Here is a 23,068-nt window from a genome sequence, read left to right as displayed (position 1 = left end):
GCGCCCGCGGGGGGAATGAATGAGCGGGCGCCGCGCGCGGCCACGCCCCCGCCCAGGAGCGACGGCCCCGCCGGCCAATGGCGACGCGCCCGCCGCCAGCTCTCCGCCAATGGGCGCGCCGCGGAGGCGGGGCCTGCGGAGGCGCCGCTCGTCGCCACGCCAACGGTCCGGCAGCCCCGCGGGGCGCCGCGGGCGCGGCCATGCGGGGCGCGGGGGGAGCCGTGCCCCCGGCCCTGCCCCCGGCCCTCCGCGGCGGGAGAGCGGGGCGGCGGCGAGGCGGAACCGAACGGGGCATCCGTGCCGAGGGGACGGAGGGGTCGGCGAGATTGGTAAAACGGGCCTTGGCGGGGTCGCCCCCCGATCGCCCCCCCTCGCGGCGAGGATGGTTCGTTCCCGCCCGGCAGCGGTGGGGGCTGAAGCGCCCGGCCCGGTCCGCAGGGGGGCGCTACCCGCGGGCACGGACCCCACCGGGATGCCCGGGATCAGGGCCGGGATCCCGGGATCGTCCCGGGATGATGAGTGCGGGGATCCCCGGGAGCATCCTCCCACTGGGTTCGGGGATCCCCTGGGGGCTGCCTCCCAGTCGCTGCGCGTCCCACGGGGGCTGGATCCCCGGGATCCTCGCTGCTGGGCGCCGGGATCCGCAGGAAGCCCCTGGCTGGGTGCAGAGAGCCCGGGGGCCACGGCTCTGTGGCCCCTCGGCCGCCCTGCTCAGCCCGGCCGCAGCTCGGTGCGCTGATCTGCCGGCTGGTTCTTCCCTCTGCAGCTCAGGGGTGGAAAACAACGGGACTTTTCCCCTCCTCTCCCATCCCACAGGCAGAGGAAGCGTCCCCTCCCTGCTCTGCGGCTCAGGCTAGGGGCGAAACCACGGGAGAAATCCGTCATTAAAGGAAGGAATACACTCACGGCTGGGGAAACTAGAGGGCATCACTGCCCTGGGCTGCGATTCCCAGAAACCAAATCCCAGTTTCCAGGGCGGGGCCGTGCTTGTTCGGTTTATTTAATCAGAAACACTCCCGGAGTTGCCACGAGAGGGTTCCAGGACAGTGTATCCAGCGGATTCCGGTGCATTAACACAGTGCAAGCACTCTCACACCGTGAAGCCTGAGTGGGGGATGCAGCCCCCGGCAGCAGCCGGAGCTTTCCGGGGATCCCAAATGGCATCCCCAAAAAGTGGCACCTCCTGGCCTCAACCCTGTGTTTGTGGGAGATGGAGGTGGGCTTGGGGCTCCAGCAGGATTTGGGGATTTCGCAGGGATCAGGGACAGAGAAAGAGGGAAAGAAGGGAAAGAAAAGGGGGATAATGAAGGGGCCAAGGGAAAAAAGGGGCAATGAAGGGGATAAAGAAAGGGGGGAAAGTGAGGAAAAAAAAAAAAGAAAGGGGGAGGAAAGCAGGGTAAGGAAAGAAGCAGGCAAAGAAGGAACAAAACAGGGGAAAAGGGAAGAACAGGACAATGCAGGTGGTAAAAAAAAGGAAAGAACAGGGTAAGGAAAGAAGCAGGCAAAGAAGGAACAAAACAGGGGGAAAGGGAAGAACAGGACAATACAGGTGGTAAAAAAAAGGGGGGGGGGAATGGGGTAAAGGATGAAGGGAGGATAGGGGGCAAAAAAGATGACAAGGAAAAGGACAGGGAAACAAGGGGGTAAAGAAAGAAAAGGGAAAGAAAACGGTGAAGCAAAACGGGGGCAAAGAACGGGCAAAGGTGGAGACAAGGAAGGAAGCCGGCAATAAAGAGGTAACAAAAGAAGCGGGGAAAGGGGTGAGGAGAGGGATTAAGCAGGGAACGAGGAAATGGGGCCCGGGGTTGCCCCGCCGCCGAGGAGGAGTCTCCCGATCCCTCACAGCGGCGTCCGGAGGGGCGGTCTCTTCCCGCTCCCTCCTAAATCTCGAGGAAACGAAACCGCGGTGCCTCCACCTCCGGCAGCAGCACGCGTGCCCCAGGTGTCGCCGCCGCTGTCCCCGAGCCCGAGAGATGCAGCAGCAGCTGCCGCCCTACGAGGCGCTGCCGGGGGAGCTGAGCATGGAGGAGATGTCCCGGAGCACCACGGTGATGGTGGAGGAGACGCCGCCGCCGCCGCCGCCCCGGGACCACCTGGTGTGGTCCCTGTTCACCACCCTGTACGGCAACTTCTGCTGCCTCGGCCTCCTGGCGTTCGTCTTCTCCGTCAAGGTGGGGAGCCCGGGGGGACACCGGGGGTGGGGGCTGCCCCGGGGACCCCAGCGAGTCCCAGAGCTCAGGGACACCCACTGAGCCCCCAGCCCGGGATGCCCCGTGGACCCCACAGAGCTCCCGGCCCCGGGGTGACCCGTGGACCCCACTGAGCCCCCAGCCCGGGATGCGCCGTGGACCCCACTGAGCTCCCGGCCCTGGGGTGACCCGTGGACCCCACTGAGCTCCCGTGGACCCCACTGAGCCCCCAGCCCGGGATGCCCCGTGGACCCCACTGAGCCCCCAGCCCGGGATGCCCCGTGGACCCCACTGAGCTCCCGTGGACCCCACTGAGCCCCCAGCCCGGGGTGACCCGTGGACCCTACTGAGCTCCCGTGGACCCCACTGAGCCCCCAGCCCGGGGTGACCCGTGGACCCTACTGAGCTCCCGTGGACCCCACTGAGCCCCCAGCCCGGGGTGACCCGTGGACCCTACTGAGCTCCCGTGGACCCCACTGAGCCCCCTGCCCCGGGGTGACCCGTGGACCCCACTGAACTCCCGTGGACCCCACAGAGCCCCCGGCCCCGGGGTGACCCGTGGACCCCACAGAGCCTCAGCTGGGGGTGACCCGTGGACCCCCCAAATCCCAGAGCAGAGGGTGCCCCAGGGACCCCACGGAGTCCCCTCTTCACGGACCACCGAGCCCCAGCTGGAAGCTCTGCAGAGGGGAGGGCAGCGGGCACCTCAGGGTATCCCCGGTGTTTTGGGCGGGGTTCAGCCCGGTCTGGCACCTCCAGCACCTCTCCCACGGCCCTGAGCCCCCCGGGAACCCCCCACCCCTGACTCTGTCCCTGCCTGTCCCCAGTCCAGGGACCGCAAAGTGCTGGGTGACTACAGCGGGGCCCTGAGCTACGGCTCCACGGCCAAGTACCTGAACATCACGGCCCTGGTGATCAACATCGCCATCGTCATCATCGTCATCGTCCTGGTCTCCCTGGCTGCCTCCGGGGTCTTCGTCCCCCCCCCTCCCCGGTATGGGTACGGGTACGGCCCCACCTAAGTGCCCTCCTTACCCCGCGGGCTGTGCTTCCCTCCCCGGCGCCTGCCCGGCCTTGGAGCGACAATCCACGCCAGTCCACGTGCCTCAGCTGGAGCCTGCTGCTCTCCTGTCCCTGCTCCGTCCCCACTCGGAGCTTCTGTGGAGGCCTTGCTGCTGGCTGCCCTCTCTGGAGCTGTCTGGGGACGGACAGTGCTCCCCAGAGAGCAGCTGAGCACCCCAAGCCTGCCGCAGCCTGCTTGTTGCTTTGCTCTGGGCCTGGAGTCCCAACTGCCTCCAAATAATTCTGGTTTCAGAGAAACCCTGGTTCCTGAAATAAAGGTTTCTTTCACTTTTTCCCTGTCTTGGTTTCGTATCATGAGGATGTGGTTTGCGGTTTCTTCTACAGCAGCTTGACAAGGGTGAGAAACAATGTCAGCCCGTGGGATGTGCCTGGGGGAGGTGGAAACTGTCCCTCATCATGGGCACAATGCTCAGGGGACACCCCGGGTGCCATGGACCTGGATACTGCATCCATACGGGGAGTGAAGCTCTTGGAAGGGTCACACCCAGGATGAGGGTGGAACCTGATCCCCACTGGGGTGTCACCAGGAGCACCCCATCCTCACCAGCCCTCAGGAGGGGCTGGCAGCAAGCAGAGCCAAATGCAAGGTGGCTTTGGTGGGGCAGGATGTGCAAAGGGCTTGAGCAGGATGAGCTGGAATGGGATAGAGCAGGGTCAGCAGGGCTGGAGAGGCTCCCAGAGGAAAGGGGCCGGTGGGATCAGGAGCTCCATCCCCAGTTTCCCCACCAGGGCTGGATCCCACATCTCCCCTGCAGCCAGGTGAGCTTGGGTCTGTCACTGTGATATTTTATGGAAATCCTCTTCCCAGGATTTTTTCCTGAGTTGCTGAGAAGCCTCAGAAAAGAAATGCAAACAATAACTATCTGATGGCTGTGGAATGCAGCCTGGAGATAGTTTACCAACAGGTGCATCTTTGATTGGTCCATGTGAGTTGTTTCTAATTAATGACCAATCACAGCCTGCAGTTCAGGACTCTCTATCTGTCACAGGTTTTTGTTTTTCATTCTTTTCTACATTTCTGTCTGTATTTTTTCTCCATTCCTTTTAGTATGGCTTTAGTATAGCATTTTAATATAATATCATAAAATAAGAAAACAGCCTTCTGAAACATGGACTCAAGATTCTCATCTCTTCCCTCGTCCTGGGGACCCTCAAACACAACGACAGGGATCCTGCTGTGGGATCCTCACAGCCCCCATCCCACTTGCCTGGGCACAGCTGCAGCAGGAAGCAGGGAATGAATTCCACGTCTCACTTGGCTGGCACATGCAGATTTTGCTTTCGCTATCAAACTCAGCCCGGCAGTTCCCTCACGTCTGTGCTCCAGATTCTCTCCTCGTCCCACGGGGCAGGGAACTGTGGCACACCGAGCACCAGCGGTCCCTGTCTCTGGCTGGCAGGGCTGGCATCCTCGCGCCTCGGCGCTGCCACATATGTCACTCCTGTGTCACTCCCTGCCCGGCCCCGGTGGGGACATGGGAAATCCCGGCCCCAGGACATCGGGCAGAGCCTCACTCTGCAGCTGGCCTGGCCTCCACCTTCCCCTCTGCATTCCTGGCCCTCTGCAGCGCCCGGTCCTCGGGGCTGGGGCCCCTCAAGGATGGGAAAAAGGCTGCTTTTCCCTCTCCCCACCAACATCGGGCTCCTGCCAAGGCACCGCACTCGTAAGAGTTCAGAAATCCCACTCACAAACACAGCGGATATTTGTTGCAGGATCCCTGGCACTGAGCCTCTGGTGAATCATTTTCTGCTCTGCTTTTTTCCCGGAAAACACGGGCTCCGTGCTGCAATCGGAATCTGCCGCCTGCCCAGCACTAGGCAGCTGCCCAGCCCAGGCACACTGCAGCTGAAAAGGGCATCCCAAGGGGAGCACAAAACTGCCACAACATGCCTTCCTTCACAGCTTTTTCCCTGGAGCCAGCCCTAGGGCATCCCAAGGGGAGCACAAAACTGCCACAACATGCCTTCCTTCACAGCTTGGGTTTTGAAAACCACAAAGCCCAGGGCTCCAGGCTCACTGCAGCTGCAAAGGGGAACACAAAACTGCCAAAACATCCCTTCCTTCACAGCTTTTTCCCTGGGACCAGCCCTAGCCCTAGGATGATTTCCTGCCTAGGGCTCCAGGCTCACTGCAGCTGAAAAGGGCCTCCCAAGGGGACCACAAAATGGAACACAGCCAATGGAACTCAGGCCAACAAAGGCCATTGCTCCAAGATCCCCTCTTCCTCCTTCCTGTTTTTATCAACAGTTTGCAGCACAAATCCAAGGGGCAGCCCCACACAAGCCAACACGGAAAAAATTGACCCTTTCACAGCCCAAAACAGTCACAGGCAAAACCTCCCTCGCTCCCTCCCTCCCTCCCACCTCTGAGCACTCCAGGCTGCCATGGACAGCTCCCCGCAGCCCACATGCCACCGAAACTCGGGAGGAGAACAGAAGCCCTCCAGAAGGAGGCATTACTTTGTCCTGGCGTGCACGTGCAGTGGAAAGCATTCCCATCCACATGGTGTTTCCCATATCTATACAGACAAAAACCCAAAGAAATTCTCATTCAGCGGTCTGAACTGACACTTAAGAATTACAATTCTTAGCATCAGATCTCCTAGCAGTCCTTGGGTTCTTGATCCCTTCGCCTTCGATGCTAATTTGTTCCTCATTTTTCGGGATTCTCAACGATTAGTTTCCCAGACAGGGAGGTGACGTTGGTGAATGGTCTCGAATGGTCGCTAATATTCGCTAATGTTCCTTATTGTTCGCTAACGGTCTTCTGGCTTTTCCCAGTCTGTGGATGCTCAGATCATCGGCCCTCTCCCGGCCAACAGAATCTTTCGAAGAAAAACGTAGAATTCCCCTCCCTCTTGGCACAGACAAACAAACTCCCGACTAATGCTACATTAAAATAATTAAAATTTATATAATTTCCAACATCACCAACACCCCACAAGTCCCCTCGGAGTGCCCTCAGGGTTCCCCCAAGTCCCTTTAAACCCCCCAAGGGTCCCCAGAGCTGCCCTGCACCCCCAGACTGCGTGGGGTGGGGGTCCCCGAGGTCCGTGCCCCCTCCTTCTGCGGGGCGGTGCGGGGCCGGTCCCCCGCCCTGAGCGGGCTCCGTTCCCGTTCCAGGCGTTCATTCCCGGTCATGGAGCCCAAGCAGGCGGACGTGTCCATCCCACTGCAGTCCTCCGGGTGGGGGGCGGCCGCCCCCGGCCCCCGCTCGGACCCGCAGCCCCGGGACTACGTGCTCTGGTCGGTGTTCAATGTGCTGCTGTGCTGCGCGCTGTGCGGGCTGGGCTGCCTCGGCTTCCCCCCGCTCGTCTTCTCCATCAAGGTGAGGGAGGGGCCGGGGACCCCCGGATTTAACCCTGATTGGCCCCGGGACTCCCACCCAGGCTGACCCCCAGCCAGCCCCTCCCAGGGCTTCCCTCCCCCGACCGAGCCCGGCACGGGACCGCCGACGTGTCCCGGCTCCCTCCCCAACCCCGGACCTCCACCCAACCGACCCGGGACCCCCAGCCCTCCCTGACACCCCCCGCTCCTCTCCCCCCTGCCCGCCTCCCTCCAAACGCCTCTCCCGCCCCGGATCCCCAGATCCCCTCTCCCATCCCGGCCCCCAATCTGGTCTCCCATCCCCGATGCCAGCCCACCCTGGGACCCCCAAAGCCGTGTGCCCCCCCGATCCTGTACCCGCCGAGTGTCGGGACCGCGGGCCCCCCCGGTGGCCTCGCCCCGAGCCCCGGGTGACACGTCCCTGGGGTCCCAGCACAACGGGGGGGGCTGGCCCCCCAGCCGGAGCCCCACACACCCCGAGCCCCCCGTTTGCCCCCCAGGCCCGTGACTGCAAGGTGCTGGGGGACCTGGAGGGTGCCCGGCGTCACAGCGCCCGCGCCAGGGTGGCGAACATCGTCTGCTCCGTGGTGGTGGCCGTCGCCTTGGTGATCTTCATCATCATCGTCGCCATCGCCATATCCACACTCAGGGCCAGCTGACCAGCGCCTGGCCCCACCCGCCGGGTGCTCCCCCCTCCTCCTGCCCCCAAAATGTGCCCGGGAGGGGCGCGGGGGCGAAGGGAGTGAGCCCGGTCCCCCCGCGGCCCCGGGAGGGGACGGGGCGGCCAGGCTGGGGCGTGGGGACAGGGGACAGCCCCCACAGCCCCTTTGCTCTGCTCACACGCCTCTGGCACCTGTGACACACCTGTCCGCTGTCACCGCTGCCACCAATGAAGCTCGTCCCGCCAAACCCCCTCGCTGTCACCTCATTCACTGCGGGATGTCGCAGAGTCCTCGGGAATCTTTGTGGCGTCCTCCTCCTCCTCCTCTTCCTCCTGCTCCTCTCCCTGCCTTCATCCTGCCGCGGAGCAGGGCGCTTCCAGCCCAAATCCCAGGGAAGTTTCTTCCCAACATCTTGGATATTATAGATACATATTATAACATTGGCTTTTCGCAAATATTAAAATGGATTTTATACGTGTAGTATTAAAGTAACTTTGTTATAAAGATATAGTTTTTATTTCTGTTGTTAATTAAGCTTGGTCATAGTAGTAAAACAGCTAATATAAGCTTGCTTGTGTTAAAATGCCTGCTTAGATGAGATAACATCCAATAAATACATAAAAAAGACGCTTACAGATACACCAGCTATCAACACTCACCATCTGAAGACAGTGTGGGCCAGAGCCAGAACTAAAACTAGTAATGAAAAAACCCTACAACCACAACCAAAAAATACACATGCTCTAAAAAAGTAAAACCAAAAAAGTCAGACTGAACGATTCTTAATATATGTAAACTAGTTTAAGAAAGAAGTTTACTATACACAAGAGTCTATAAATATACAACAGGCTGATTTAAGGAAGTGTTTAAGAAGTGTCTCCGAAGATAACAGCGTGCTCTTAACTGAGTACCAAGACACGCCCAGCCGTAATCTTTACTCTGTGTTCCTTATCTCCTACTATCCTTTACTAAACTCTTACAATTTTACCAAGAGAGTAACAGTGTTTTTCGCATTGGAGATGGTAGAAGGAAATTAAAGCCCCTCCGTGTGTTCTGGCTGCCCACGCCCCCACCCTGCAGCCCTGTGCATCCCCGGCTCCCGGGGAGCCCCATGGATGCGGCTCTTCCACCTTTCCATATGAACTTCCCGTTTCATCCATCCCACAGCCCAAAAGTGCTGCCGTGGGGGGTCTGCCCCCTCCAGCTCACCTGGAGGCTGGGGTTGGAGGTACCTGTGCCAGCCAGCGCCCTGCAGGTCCTGGGCTGCGCCTTGGAGCGACCCTCCTGCCGTGCCAGAGTCACGCTGGAGCCCCCCGCGCTCCTCCTCATCCCGGGAGGAAGGCTGGCTATTAAAAGCCCGCGGGCTCGCCACCCCAGCCTTTCTCCCAGCCCGGCCTGCGGGACAACCACATCCCCCAGGGCTGTAATTTCCCCGGTTTATATTTAGCGGAGCGGGGATATAAAAGGGCGGCGGGCCGCGCTCCCGCCAGGCTGCCGGAGCCGCGGCTGTCCCTCCCGGTGCCCATGGACACCTCGTACCCCCGGGAGGAGCGGCCGCCCCCCAAGCGGGGGCCGCCCCCCGCCGCCCCCGCGCCCCGCGACCACCTGCTCTGGGCCATCTTCAACACCCTCTACATGAACTTCTGCTGCCTGGGCTTCGTGGCGCTCGCCTTCGCCGTCAAGGTACGGGACCGCGGGCACCGGAGCGCTCGGGGGCTCCGGGAGTCCCTCCCCACGCCAAGGAGGGATGCCCGGGAAGGCGGCGAGCGCTTGGGAAAACTTCGGGAGGGATGGGGCGGCCGATCCCAACACTCCCCGCAGGGAGAATCCCTGCCGCTGGTGAATCCTCCCTGCTTTTCTTGCCGCTGATTCCGGAGGCTGTGGGACAGCCTTGGATAACCACAGCCCCTGCCCACCACCCAAGAAGCGCTGCTTGATCCTAAAAAGCACCATGGGGGCCATGATTTCATCACCCCGTTCCTGCAGGAGCAGCTCCAGCTGTGGAAAAATGGGAACAAGCAGGGACCAGAGTCAGAGATACTCTGGAGAAAGCAGGAGGGAAAATCCCAGTTCCAGCTGGGCTAGACGGGGATAGAAAAATGGGGACAAGCAGGAGCTGGAGCCAGAGAGGCTCTGGATGGAGCAGGAAGGAAAACACAAGTGGGAAAGGATGCAGGGCTGGAGGGGAGCAGGAGCAGCATGGGATGGATGGATGGATGCTAGATGGATGGATGGATGGATAAATTGTGGGTTGCAAGGGGAACAAAGCCCTGGAGCAGGATGGGGCTGCAGGAAGGGGGTGCAGGAAGGGCTGTGGGAAAGGGCTGAGGGAAGGGGCTGTGGGAAGAGGCTGAAGGAAGGGGCTGAGGGAAGGGGATGAGGGAAGGGGCTGAAGGAAGGGGCTGAGGGAAGGGGCTGAGGGAAGGGGCTGAGGGAAGGGGATGAGGGAAGGGGCTGAAGGAAGGGGCTGAGGGAAGGGGCTGAGGGAAGGGGCTGAGGGAAGGGTCTCTCCTCGGCTGTTGCAGGCTCGGGACAGGAAAGTGTCCGGGGACGTGGAAGCTGCCCGGCACTTCAGCTCCAAGGCGCGGTGCTACAACGCCCTGGCCACGGCGGGCAGCGTGGTGCTGCCACTGCTGCTCGGTGCCCTCATTGTCACCGGGGTCATCCACCTCTCCAAGCTGGCCCAGGAGTCTGTCGGCTTCTTCACCTACCAGTTCAGCGGGAGCGACGACGAGGAGCAGTGAGCCAGGGTGAGGGGCTGCTGGCACCTCCTCTGCGCCGCTGGTGGCCCCCCAAAAGGCCACCACCCCTGTCTGCCACCCCCGCTCCCCAGCCCCAGTTATTTTTGTTTATCCTCTGGGTTTTTTTACCTCCCCTTATCCCGTGTGGAGCCCCAGCTTCCGCGGTCGCTATTTAAATCATTAAACGCTTCACACAGCGCGAGTTTCTGCCTGTGGAAAGGGGCAGGGGGGTGCCAAAGGGAAAACATAAACTGGGATTTTTGGCTCTGATGGGGCTCCTGGCAGCCAGGAGATACCATTGTTCCCACAGCCTTTAGGGCCACCTTTGGCCCCAGGACTGAGGAGGGGAGGAAGCAGAGACGCCCCTGGGCCTCTGGGATGAAGCAAAGGTGGGGTCCCAGATGGAGCTGAGACCTGCAAACTCATGACAGCAACACAGACATCCCAGCCAGTGCCAGCCAGGACAGGGGGGACTTGGCAAGCACTCCCAGTGCTCCCTGCTCTCCGTGCCTGGGCTGGAGACAGCTCGTTTTGGGACTAAAGGATCCCTTTTTTGAGCTAAACCCCCTTTACTGCCAACTAGCCCTGGTTCACAGTGGGGCTGTATCCCGGTCCCATCCCAATCCTGGTGCAGTGCACAGGGCTGGGGACAGCATGGTCCCTTTGTCGTGCCAAGGGCTGCCGCTAATTAGGGGCTGGCGGCTCTGATGAGGCCGGAGCAAGATCCGAGTAATTACACTAATTACACGGCAGCGGGAGAGTCCCTGCTCCAGCCCTAAGCATTCCCAGATGCTTCGGGGCACGGAGCAGCCGCGGGGCTTTTTATAAACCGGGCCGAGATTCCTGGGGCTGGCTTGGCCAGGACAGACCCCTCGGGGCAGGGAACGCCTCCGGCATTCCCTGCTCCCACCCAGGGCTGCTCCGCACGGGGACAGGCAGGGTGGGGAGGGGAGGAGGATGGGCAGCCCAGAGAGAGGGGCTGGGGGTACCGTGCGACCCTGTGCAGGCACGGGAACTCCTTGGGATGCCTGGGACACCAAAAACTGTGTCCCAGAGCAAAGCCACAGCAGCCCTTTGCTTGCCCCGAGGCTGCTCAAGCACGGAAAAACGCTGCCCTTGCCACCATCTGACAGGATAACACTACGGATCTCTGGTGTCCCAGCCTCCTGCAGCCCTTCATACGCCAAGTGAGAAAGGATTTAACTCCAGAACTGCTTGAAAAGAGTGGGAATAATGTAGATAAGGGTTTAAAAACATGTGAGGGCTGTTACACACCAAATGACAGGAGTGGAGATGTGTGCTGCCCACACGGGGTTAAAAGGTTTTCAGCTGCATATTTTGGAGTAATATTTAGTGCCAAAACATCATTCATCTGGTGGAACAGCACTGGCTGAGCCTCCACAGCCCTTTGAGCCCACAGAGCAACACATGGGGAAGGCAAGGACCAGGGCAGGACATGCTGGAGGAGCTGGAGTCAGGATCCTGGAGTCAGGAATGGGTTTCCTTACAAACACAAACATGTTGAGAGCATAAACAACTCCTGGGTGTCCAGCAAACACAATTGAAATGATCATTTTCAGGCGTGGTTTCCTCTCCTGAGCTAAAAGATGTGTGGAGGGGAGTGGGGGGCTCAGACGTGGTGACAGCTCCAGCCATGGTGACAGCTCCAGCCACGGTGACAGCTCCAGCCACTGACCCCCTGGGGCCACAGGGACAGGTGGCACACACAGTCCTGGGGGCAAAGGCCTCCTGGCACAGCCTGGCACCCCCTTTCCACCCACTGTTACCTTCCCCCTGCAGCAGCATCCCGGCTCTGCTGCTCCAGAGGGCAGCACCCGGATCAGGCAGGTTTTAGGGGGTCCTGCTGGGCGACCTCTGGATCCATCCAGGGGCTGTGGGGAAGGACACACTCTGCCCTGCAACAGAAAAGCTTTGTGTGAGATATGGGAATGGTTCCTTGCCCAAATTATTGCCGGGAGCAGACGCAGGCCACACCTTCCCCCAGGGGAAAGTGCTGTCCCGACTCCAGCACAGCTTCCAGCGGAGATGCCGGAGGGTCCCGGGAGGTCTCAGTCACTTCCATCCTGATCTCCTCCTCGGTGATGGTGACCTCCAATTTGTTGCCCAAGTAGGAGATGCTGGAGACTTCCAGCTTGGTGATACCATCGGGAAAGGCAGGATCGAAGAGGAGGCCGGACCTCGTGATCCTGGAAAGGCAGGAACGCGTCAGGGTGGGAAGAGCAGGAGCCACAGAGGAGCCCAGCTCGGGGTCAGGGAGCAGCCACCTCTCTGGGCATCATCCCCTCATGCACACCAGAGGGGTCTGGAAGGGTCCTCGGTGCTTCCAAGGCTCTCTGGGCAAATCCTGAACACACTGATGGAGCACCTGGTGAGGAACTACCGGGGCCGTGATCCCACAGCCCACCCCAGACATTCCCATCCCATCCCAGCTCCACAGCTGGGGCCGGGGCTTTCCATGAGGTCAGCTTTCATAAGTGAAAAATGCAGCGCAGCTCCCTGCCGCGGCTCAGAGCTTGGCTCCAGCAGCAGCCGTGCTGGCAGAGCTTGGGGAATGCCCTGCTCCTCCTCTCAGAGCAGGGGACCCTCAGCTCCCCCAGGATGCAGGGCTGGAAGCTCGGCAGGGTTGCTCTGGGGGAAATGCAGGCACAGAGAGCTCCCAAGACTCAGAGATGGAGATGGATGCGGTGTCTGACCCAAGCCTTGGAGAAGGCTTGAAGGTTTAGAACAGAAAAGTGAAACAGACACGAAGTAAGAATAAAGATTTCTAGCGCAAGCAGAAATATGTTTTAAGCAGGTGGAAATATGCCTCATGGAAGTGAATAAATATGTTAAGCAAGATAGCAGAAAATTTTAAAGTCTAACAATATAACTTGTTATAGAGTTGGCAAAAAGTAGAAGCTTCGGCAATAAGTGTCTGTAGAGTTGTGTGACTGGATAAAAAGAAGCACATTGCGGCAGCACGGTGTAAAATGTAGCAATGACTTGTAGCAATTTGCTATCATTTGTAGCAATAATGGCAAATTAATGATCGGTTTGTGAACATCCTAGCGAGCTTTGTAGAAGCAGCTGATTAAGAAATGTAGAAGATATGATAAGAAATATATGATAAGAAGTATATAAAAGACATTGCAACTAAAATTAAAACTGCTTCTGATGTGATGGCATTGAATGTAGGTCCCAGCCTTCCAAGAGACTGATTTTGCAATAAATAAACCATCTTTTAATCACCTCATCAGTGTGCTCTGTATCCCCAGCAGTGCTCCTTCCCCAGAAACAATGGAACAAACATCCCAGCTCTCCCTTCGGCCCTGAGCCAAAGCCAAGCTGCCTGTGTGGGCGTTGGCTTTGGGTGAGGAAAAACAACGGCCCCTCTTGTCCCCGACCCAAACCTCGGCGCACCAGAGCTCTCCACCACCAGCTCCAGAAGGCTGAGAGGGCTTCAGGGGCTGGAGAGGGCTCAGGGGAGGTTTGGGGGCCTGGGGAGCCCCAGCACTACACAGGATCCGTGTCCCACGGCGGGAAAGGCGGGAGCGTGGCTGCGCTGTGTCACCGCCACCTCTGGAATGTGGCCAGAGCCCCAAGGCTGTGGCTTGAGCCTGTGCCACGAGGGGCCTGACCCGGCACACACTGGGCACCTGGAGACCTCCCAGCTTGGCCAAAGCCCAGATTTCCAGCTGGGAACAGGGCAGCTCACACCCAGCTCCGCCAGGGAATGGGGTGGGTTTCCCAGCGGCTCTGGCCACACACGTGGAGTGAAAACACATGGTTAGGGCTGGAAGTTTTCACTGGGAATCAAAAGGCTTGATCCAGCCTCAATTAAACCAGGAATAGGCTGAAAAGACGGCGGCTCCAGGGTGGAAACAACCACAGCTCTGAAATTACATGAGCAGCTCCATGTTTTCCCAGGATATTTTAAAGCTGAGGCGATGCCTGCTCAGCACTTCACTCCAGGGAGGCTCCCGGAGCCCCGTGTGAGCAGGGAGGCCACGGGGAGTCTGCAGGAGGTGTTTCCTCACCACATCCAAAGGAGACAGGAGGATGCTGCTGCTGAAGCAGAGAACAGGCTTAGGGAATGGCATTTTGCTTTCCCAAATGCGACCTGTCACAAGCCTCTTACCTGTTCCCAACTTCGCCCCAGCCAAACAGGGACATTTCAAGGGACAAGTGGCTGCTCAGGAGTTAAAAGTGACACAGCAGGTCTCACCTGAACCCCGTGAAGCCAAAGAGGACGACCTGCAGGAATCCACCCATCCCTGTCAGGAAGTTCACAGCTCCTGACCCATCCGAGTTCTCCACCCAGACCTGACCAGCCGGAGAAAGAGATGATGCAGGAATTGATTTGGGATGCTCCAGGCAGTTCCGTGGATTTCAATCCCATTGTCACCTGCCTGGGAGCAGGAGGGATCTGCAGCCCCTCCACTCACCTTGAAAGGCTCCGTGATGTTGCTGAAGCACTTTTCCAGCTGGCTCCGGGCTCTCTGCAGCTCCTTCAGCTCCAGCCAGCCCACGGCAAACATGCTCTGCCGGAGGGGGAGCAGTGAGAGCACGGGGAGCAGCACCACCTCCCCACCCCTCCATCCAGAGTGAGCATTTCCAGGGCACATCCCAGCCCTGCAGTGCTCCCTGGATGGAGCACCCCTGTCCCAGGGGTGAATCCCAGGCTGGGCTCTGCCCTCTCCTCACCCAGGTCATGGCTGGCCCGGCCGGGTCGGTGACGGGCTCGTACATCTCCAGGTCGTTCCTCCGGACCTCGGCACTCATGGGATGCATCAGTGGGAACCCCAGCAGGACCACATCTGCCTGTTTCACCGGCTCACCTGGGGACAGGGCTGCTCAGACAGTTCCCAAATTTCTTAAGTTTTGGAGCCCACTGATGAGAAACAATCCAGTGAGGCAGGAAAACCACCCCAGCCCAGCTTGTTGCACTGCGGCAACAGCAGGGACTCCCCCTCTGCCATCCCCAGGTCTGACCCAGTTGGAATTCTGATCCTTCCGGGGTTAAAAGTGTGATCCATGGGCTGAGCCACCTCCATGGGCTGCTGCCACTGCCTCCCCGCTAACCTGGGCTGTAGCCATCGTACTCAGGGTGATATTTCCTCTCCTCATCAAAGGGCACTTTGATTTTCCTGGCACGGTCCTCCCACTCCTCTGGCGCCGGGAGCAGCAGGTCCCGAGCCAAGTCAGTGGCAAAATTTAAGCTGGAAAGAAGGAGGAACAAGGTTTTATGTCAGGGATGGGTGGTGGTGAGAGGAGAGAGGGGACAGAAGGATTTGCAAGAAAAAGCTGCCGTGGGAGAACAAGGGGCAGAGATTGAGCCAGGGCTAACAGCTTCCATCACGGAGCTGGGAGCACCTTTCCCTGGCTGTGGGTGTCTCCAGCTGGCCAACGGCACAGACACCCCATGGAATGCCAAGGGAGAAGCCCTGCTGTGACTGGAGATCCCTCTCAGCCTCACGTGGGCACTGGACAGGCTGGAGGAGCCAGGGGAGCCCCCACTGCTCCTCTGCCTGCAGAGGGGTGGGAGGAGCAGGAGGAAGGATCCCCTCGGGAGCCCCACTGCTCCCATCCCTGCAGAGTGGGAGAGCAGAGAGCCAGGCTGTGCTCCCAGGAATCATTCCAAACGTTACCTGCGCCGGGCCACGGCGTTGGTGTAAGCAGAGTTATCCACCTGGCTGTGGTACTCGTCTGGGGGCATGACACCTGCGGGGACACCAGGGGACACTTGGCACCCCAGCACACCCAGGGGCTGCCGTGGCTCTGTGCCCCTCCTCGGGGACACGGCCGGGGGAAGGGGACCCTGCTGCCCGTCCGGATCCTGCTGGCAGATCCCACACATCCAGCAGGATGCTCAGTGGAGAACATGCACGGTGCTGCATGGGAAATGGAAAGATAGAAACTTCCACAGACTCAAAAAGGTTTAATCTGCAGCCTTGGAAGGAGCTTGGAGAGATGTAAAAATAAAGTATGCAGACATTAAATAGAAAAATCATAAATTTATGCTTCTACAGTTATAAGTAAGAATACGCCTTAAGTAAGAAACCATTGATAAGATGGTGAAGGGTTTATAACATAAGAGTGTCATTGTATAGAACAAGTTAAGAGTTTAGATGTGCTCGCAGTTCCTACACATCCAGCAGGATGCTCAGTGGAGAACATGCACGGTGCTGCATGGGAAATGGAAAGATAGAAACTTCCACAGACTCAAAAAGGTTTAATCTGCAGCCTTGGAAGGAGCTTGGAGAGATGTAAAAATAAAGTATGCAGACATTAAATAGAAAAATCATAAATTTATGCTTCTACAGTTATAAGTAAGAATACGCCTTAAGTAAGAAACCATTGATAAGATGGTGAAGGGTTTATAACCTAAGAGTGTCATTGTATAGAACAAGAGTTTAGATATTACAACAGAGGTGTGTGCATACATGCAATAACAGCCTGCTGGTTAAAAGTATCCACATTGCAGTAAAAGTAAAGGTGAGAGGTTAGAAAAGCAAAGCATACTTTGTAGCGACAGTCCATTGGATCAGAAAGTTATCTATTGTCTTGTAACAAAGAACTTTAGACTATCTTGAGCTATGGCCAGCTGCTTGCAGGCTCAAAATCTCACAGACTCTGAGACTGATGTTTATTTAAACAGTAAATTATCTTTAGTCCTTTAAACTTTTAGTCCCCTCCCTTTAATTAATGTGAGGACAGTGACAGTGCTGAAGCAGGAACAGCCCAGGCAGGCACCTCATCCTCAGGGTATCCTGAAGGGGACCTTCAAGTCATGGAATCCCAGGGCGATTTTGGTCGCCCCATCCAATTCCACACCCCTGCCATGGGCAATTACAACAGAGGTGTGTGCATACATGCAATAACAGCCTGCTGGTTAAAAGTATCCACATTGCAGTAAAAGTAAAGGTGAGAGGTTAGAAAAGCAAAGCATACTTTGTAGCGACAGTCCATTGGATCAGAAAGTTATCTATTGTCTTGTAACAAAGAACTTTAGACTATCTTGAGCTATGGCCAGCTGCTTGCAGGCTCAAAATCTCACAGACTCTGAGACTGATGTTTATTTAAACAGTAAATTATCTTTAGTCCTTTAAACTTTTAGTCCCCTCCCTTTAATTAATGTGAGGACAGTGCTGAAGCAGGAACAGCTCAGGCGGGCACCTCATCCTCAGGGTATCCTGAAGGGGACCTTCAAGTCATGGAATCCCAGGGCGATTTTGGTCGCCCCATCCAATTCCACACCCCTGCCATGGGCAGGGACACCTTCCACTAGACCAGGTGGCTCCAAACCTCTGCTTTCCACCCCGTTCCCATGGCAGAGGTACCTCTGATGTGGAAGAGCTGCTCCTCCTCACTCCACACCATCCTGCTGCACCAGTACTGAGCCACGGCTTCCACCAGCTCCCAGCCCCCCTCCTCCCGGAACAGCTTCTGGTCCTGGGGGAAAAATAAGGGCATGAGGGAGACTCCACCAGACCCAAAGTCAGCAGGAGGATGGAGAGGAGCTCTGAGGAGATGGAGGGAGCAGGAGGAAAGACTGGCCTGGTTTGAGCCAACAGGATGCTGAGACGCCCACAGGAGCAAGGACAGAGCAGGCAGGGCTGCAGGAGGGAGCCTGCGGAGCAGAGACAGCAGAGTTCCTCAGGGAAGGGACAGTGACAGTCTCCAGGTGTCCTGCCACCGGGCCATCAGGTGGAGCAGCCTCCCTTTACCTGCGTGGTGCAGTAATACTGCTCGAAGGCCATCAGGACATCCCCGGTGATGTGGATTTCCTGGGCTCCGTAGATCTCCTCAGGACACACTTCCCGGCCAGTGGCTGCGCTCTCCCACGGGAACTTCGCGCCCTGCCGAGAGAAGGCATCCATGGGCACATCACCCTGTGCTGTGTCCCGCTGAAACAGCCGGGATTGCCCTGGGGACAGGGGCTGGTGCCACCCCCGCCCGGTGTCCCTGGGGACAGGGGCTGCTGCCACCCCAGCCCGGGATTGCCCTGGGGACAGGGGCTGGTGCCATCCCCGCCCGGGATTGCCCTGGGGACAGGGGCTGGTGCCACCCCCGCCCGGGATTGCCCTGGGAACAGGGGCTGGTGCCACCCCAGCCCGGTGTCCCTGGGAACAGGGGCTGGTGCCACCCCAGCCCGGGATTGCCCTGGGGACAGGGGCTGGTGCCACCCCCGCCCGGTGTCCCTGGGGACAGGAGCTGCTGCCACCCCTACCCCGTGTCCCCTGGGGACAGGGGTTGCTGCCACCCTCGCCCGGTGTCCCCTGGGGACAGGGGCTGCTGCCACCCCAGCCCTGTGTCCCTGGGGACAGGGGCTGCTGCCACCCCAGCCCGGGATTGCCCTGGGGACAGGGGCTGCTGCCACCCCCGCCCTGTGTCCCTGGGGACAGGGGCTGCTGCCACCCCTACCCCGTGTCCCCTGGGGACAGGGGCTGCTGCCACCCCCGCCCGGGATTGCCCTGGGGACAGGGGCTGCTGCCACCCCCGCCCGGTGTCCCTGTCGCACCTCGTAGCCCTGCTCCCGCGCGTTGCGCCTGGCGCCCTCCAGCGTGCGGATGCGGTACTGCAGGATGGCGCGGGCAGCCTCGGGATAGAGCAGCAGGATATTCGGGAACATCCAGGTGTCCTGCGGGGCCGCGCGCCGGGATTGGCTGGGGGCAAGCACCCAAATGCTCCCGCCCTTCAAGTGCACCCTCATCCCGACGAGGAAGGAGTCTTGTCCGTTCCTATTGAAGGACAGCCTTCTCCATCCCGATGGAAGGATGGAGTCTCCTCCATCCCACTCGCCGCGCCAAGCCCCCCTCAGGTCGGCACGGCCCCCCTCACCTGGTCCCAGAAGACGTGTCCCCAGTAGTCCTCGCCGCGGGTGCCGTTGGACAAGCCGCCGGGGCTGATGCCGTGGAACGGGGCTGCGGGGCTGTCCCGGGGCGGCACGGCGCTCAGCAGGTAGTAGAGGCAGCCGTGCAGCGCCTGGCGCAGCGCCGGGGGCCCGTGCAGCTGCACGGAGCATTCCCGGCGCAGCGCGGCCCAGGCGCGCACGTGGGAGCGGAGCAGGGAGCCCGCGGCCAGCAGGGACAGCCCCGCGCTGTAGCTGCGCTTCGCCTCCTCCTCGCTGCCGGCCACCGCCGTCAGGAGCTGCCAGCAGCGCTCCCGCTCCTCCCCGCCCAGCGTCAGCCGCTGCGGGATGGGGGTCCACAGCATGTGGACGGTGGGACGGGGGCCCCCCTCCACCTCGGGAACCAGCGTCTGCCCGTAGATGTAGCTGTGGGAGACGGGAAGCGACTGGGGAAGGTGTTTCTTCCCAATGTCCCATCTAAGCCTGCCCTCTGGCAGTGGGAAGCCATCGCAGATGGTCTCTGGTCCCAGGAATCCTGTTCTAGAGGTAATCTCCTACAAATCTCCCGTTTTCCTCAACCTCATTTCTTTGGAATCACAGGTAGCCCCCATCGCCTTCACTGCCCTCACACATCAGTGTGAGGCATAATCCTGGAGTTGCAAGCAATACAAATGTTTCTATGCTTAATTTCAGGGGGTTTTTTAATACACCTGCCAGGACAAAGCAGGTGTGAGAAGCCTCCACATCCCTCACTATTCCAGCCCCACATCCCTCACCATTCCAGCCCCACGCCCCTCACCATTCCTGCCCCACGCCCCTCACCATTCCATCCCTACATTCCTCACCATTCCAACACCACATCCCTCACCATTCCAGCCCCACACCCCTCACCATTCCAGCCCTACATCCCTCACCATTCCAACCCCACATCCCTCACCATTCCAACCCAATATCCCTCACCATTCCAACCCAACACCCCTCACCATTCCAACCCTACGTCCCTCACCATTCCTGCCCCACATCCCTCACCATTCCAGCCCCACACCCCTCACCATTCCAGCCCCACACCCCTCACCATTCCAGCCCCATGCCCCTCACCATTCCAGCCCCGCTCCAGCCTTACACCTGCAGTTTATTCCCCAGGGGAGAGCAGGGCACTGCGCCACAGCCCGTGGAGGGTGGGCTCAGCGCAGGGACCCCCATTCCCCACTCACTGTGCTCCCTGGAAGTCTGGGCCCGGGGTCAAGTGCAGGTCCTGGCTCTGCGGCACGAACAGGCTCTGGAGCTGGACGGTGATGGGATGTGTGGAGCCATCCAAGCGCCGGATGGTGACGCTGCAGGCCATCAGGTGCACCAGGGAGTGGTGGGCGTACAGCTGCTGGGTGGCCGTGTAGCCAGGGGACTGAATCGTGTGGCTGAAGGTCCCTGCAAGCACAGCCAGCGCCACCAGCCTTTGGAAACACTTGGATCCTGCCCTATCTACCGGTTCCTACTGGCCAAAAAATTGCTTTTCCCAGGATCAGATCCAGTTGTGGACTGGAGAACACTGCTGACAGGGAGCCTGGCCAAGCTGCTGAGGGATGGTCTGTGCCATCAAACATTTTACCAAGCTCCGTGATTAAAGAGTGTCTGCCGAGCCTGGCCCCAGCAGGGACAGAGCTACAGCCTGAAAATCACTTATTCCCACACAAAAGGAGGATTTTCCGCGTGTTCCAGAGGAACAGCACCCCGAGGCGAACGGAGAAGGAAGATGTGGCTGAGGAGAAGAGGCAGCAGAAGCAGAGAGAATCGAGGCTGCGGCAGAGCCGCGGGCAAGGTGCCGCTCCCTGCTCACCTGTCCAGGTGTTGAGGGTGAAGCTGTGCTCCGGGCTGCGGGCTCCGGGCGCTGCCATGCGCAGCCCCAGCGGGCTGGGGACATCGGCGCGGTGCGTGTCCCCCGCGGCGCCGCTGTACACGCCGGCGGCGTGCAGGATGTCCCGGAACACGCGGGTGCCCAGGAAGGCGTTGGTGACCGTGGGCAGCAGCCGCGGGTCCCCGGGCAGGGCGGTGGCCGTGAACACGCCGGGGCCGCCCTCGCCATCGGCCATCGCCGCCGGCCCCACCTGCGGAGCCGCAGGGATGGGACGAAAGCTGAGGGGACAAAGGCAGCTCCCTGTCACTCCCCCGCCTGCCACCAGCGGTCTCTGCCCATTTTGGTGTCCCCTCTGGTCACCTCTAGCGGTTTTCCCCCATCCCAGCTTCCTCCCAGCCCCGCGGTGCATCCCCTCCGCTCCCTCGCCCCATCTCCAGCTGTCCCAAATCCTGATGGATGAAGGATGAAGCTCACAGGCTTCATCACTTCTCAGCCTCCCTCCCTCCTCCTCTTCTGCTGCCGGGATGGGGTTGCACCAGTTTCTCCCAACACACACAGCCACCTTCCCCATCTGGCCTCCTCTTCCTCCCAGGGCTGTTCCGTGACAATTTGAACAGTTCCTGATACTTCCCCCTCTGCCAGCTCACTGCACCCCTCTGTTCCCCCTCACTCCCACATCTCCAGCTCAGCCTCCTGGGGCAGGACCTTTCTATTCCACTGATTTATACCTAAAACTATATTTACATATCGTGCACAAACATATATATAAATACAGACTGAAGATATGTACAGATACAGACTAGCGTAAGCAGCCCCTGACAAAAGGCAGCTGCAGCTGGCTCCTGGCAATGCCGGGCGCAGGAAAAACACAGGAATGACGAAATGAGGCTCTGAGAGACTCTGAGCGGAGCTGGCAATCCAGCCGGGGTGACACGGGGCAAGGAGGGTGCCCAGCCCCCAAATCCCTCCCTGACAGCAGCCGGATGCAGGAACGCTCAAGCTCAGCTTGGTTTCCTCACTGAGACTGAGCTGGGAGGAAAATCCTGCCTTCGGGAAAGTGAAAAATCCCGACCCAGCCCAAGCCCCAGGGTGCGGAGGGAGGAGGTGCGTCTTGCCTTCTGTCCCGAGGCTGAGCCTGTGCAGGCGGAGAGAGGCTGCTCCAGGGAAGGACGGAAGTTGCCCAACCGAGAAAGAAGGAAGGAAATAGCTTTTTTTTTTTTTTTTGGTCTCCTTAAAAATAAATAGTTGGAAAAATGATCCTGGACACGCAGGTTTTTGTCCAGCTGAGCGCCCGCGGAGGGAGCGTGGCAGTCCTGGGGCTGCCCTGTGCCTGGGAAGGAGGAACCGAAAGAGGAAAACCGAGCTGGATGAGCTATGATCCCAAAGCTGCTGGCAGAGAGCCGGGTCAGCAGCACGCCCCACTGACCTCCCGTGTCCCCCGCCACACTCTGGCCCTTCCCCTCGCCTGTTTCCAGGGAGGACAAAAATTCCATCTGGACTTTGGCTTTGGCATGCCTTTCCCAGCCCCTTCCAGCTGGTCCCATCCTGGCGGGTCAGGGATCCAGGGCTGGAGCTGCAGCCAGGGCCACCGGCCGCTCCAAGCAGCCTCCCGGTGCTCACCGGGATCCAGCACTTCCAGGATTGGCATAACACATCTGTCCTGTGCTGTAAATCCATGGAAAAGCCCCCTGGAGCCTGGCTGGGTCGGTCCTGCAGCTGCCAATTACTCAGTGACGCCTTGGGGACACCCTGGCAAAGGGCAGAGCCAGAGAAGCAACACTTCCAGCTCCCAGCTCTACTCCTTTGGTATTCCAGGGTCTAATCACAACTGGGCCAGTAGGATTTCCCCTTTGGTTGGTTCCTCACCACCAGCTGCTGATCCAGCAAAGGCTGAGGCCATGGCAAGGGCAGGAATATCCATCCACTGGAGAGTGGATGGGCATCCACAGGGGTTCTGGGGCACTGGAATCCCCCTCCAGCAGCCACCAGCACACAGGGACAAGCTGTTCCTTCCCCAGCTGATCCCAGTGGCACGCACCCCACTTCCTTCCCTTTATCAGAGGAATTTGGAAATAACCTTTTCCAGTGAGCCCTTTCTCACTGGATGGTGTTTTGAGTGTTATGAAGTTTATAGAAGCCCACAGAAAAGGGGTCCAAGGAGAGAGGAGTTCTGCTCCAAAGGAAGAGTTTTGCCCTAAGGGAAAAAGCCCCTCCAAGGGGAGATCTCTGCTCTCCAGCAGAATATCTCAGTGTCCCCCTGTGCTGGCTGGGGACAGTTTTTGGTCTCAGAGTCCTGGGCAGTGCTAAGGGGAAAAAATCCAAAACCAATTAAGGATAGAAAAATTAAGCGGAGAGCGCTTTGG

The 23,068-nt window shown here is 59.2% G+C and overlaps 4 protein-coding genes across 4 annotated transcripts; 3 read left to right on the top strand and 1 right to left on the bottom strand.

Moving 5' to 3' along the window:
• Nucleotides 1-1,641: 1,641 nt before the first annotated feature.
• LOC121334767 (dispanin subfamily A member 2b-like) lies at nt 1,642-3,544 on the top strand. Its single transcript, XM_041402212.1, has 2 exons — nt 1,642-2,171; nt 3,017-3,544. Exons 1-2 carry the CDS (start codon nt 1,974-1,976, stop codon nt 3,209-3,211), a joined length of 393 nt encoding a protein of 130 aa, XP_041258146.1. The 5' UTR covers nt 1,642-1,973; the 3' UTR covers nt 3,212-3,544.
• Nucleotides 3,545-6,275: 2,731 nt separating this feature from the next.
• On the top strand, nt 6,276-7,767 carry LOC121334795 (dispanin subfamily A member 2b-like). Its single transcript, XM_041402269.1, has 2 exons — nt 6,276-6,600; nt 7,100-7,767. The coding sequence occupies exons 1-2, from the start codon at nt 6,412-6,414 to the stop codon at nt 7,256-7,258; spliced, it is 348 nt and encodes a 115-aa protein (XP_041258203.1). The 5' UTR covers nt 6,276-6,411; the 3' UTR covers nt 7,259-7,767.
• Nucleotides 7,768-8,500: 733 nt separating this feature from the next.
• On the top strand, nt 8,501-10,604 carry IFITM5 (interferon induced transmembrane protein 5). Its single transcript, XM_041402268.1, has 2 exons — nt 8,501-8,944; nt 9,787-10,604. The coding sequence occupies exons 1-2, from the start codon at nt 8,786-8,788 to the stop codon at nt 10,003-10,005; spliced, it is 378 nt and encodes a 125-aa protein (XP_041258202.1). The 5' UTR covers nt 8,501-8,785; the 3' UTR covers nt 10,006-10,604.
• Nucleotides 10,605-21,864, bottom strand: PGGHG (protein-glucosylgalactosylhydroxylysine glucosidase). Its single transcript, XM_041402267.1, has 14 exons — nt 21,821-21,864; nt 20,688-20,983; nt 20,068-20,278; nt 18,844-19,279; nt 18,524-18,643; nt 17,730-17,861; nt 17,343-17,454; nt 15,651-15,723; nt 15,085-15,221; nt 14,707-14,840; nt 14,448-14,543; nt 14,228-14,325; nt 11,998-12,209; nt 10,605-11,918 (listed from the first exon to the last, which is right to left on the bottom strand). Exons 2-14 carry the CDS (start codon nt 20,938-20,940, stop codon nt 11,854-11,856), a joined length of 2,079 nt encoding a protein of 692 aa, XP_041258201.1. The 5' UTR covers nt 20,941-20,983; nt 21,821-21,864; the 3' UTR covers nt 10,605-11,853.
• Nucleotides 21,865-23,068: the final 1,204 nt, after the last annotated feature.

Source organism: Onychostruthus taczanowskii, unplaced genomic scaffold (genome assembly GCF_017590055.1).
Source record: "Onychostruthus taczanowskii isolate IOZ18803 unplaced genomic scaffold, ASM1759005v1 scaffold195, whole genome shotgun sequence".
Classification (NCBI taxonomy): Eukaryota; Metazoa; Chordata; class Aves; order Passeriformes; family Passeridae; genus Onychostruthus; species Onychostruthus taczanowskii.
This window is presented reverse-complemented; position numbering and strand designations above follow the sequence as displayed.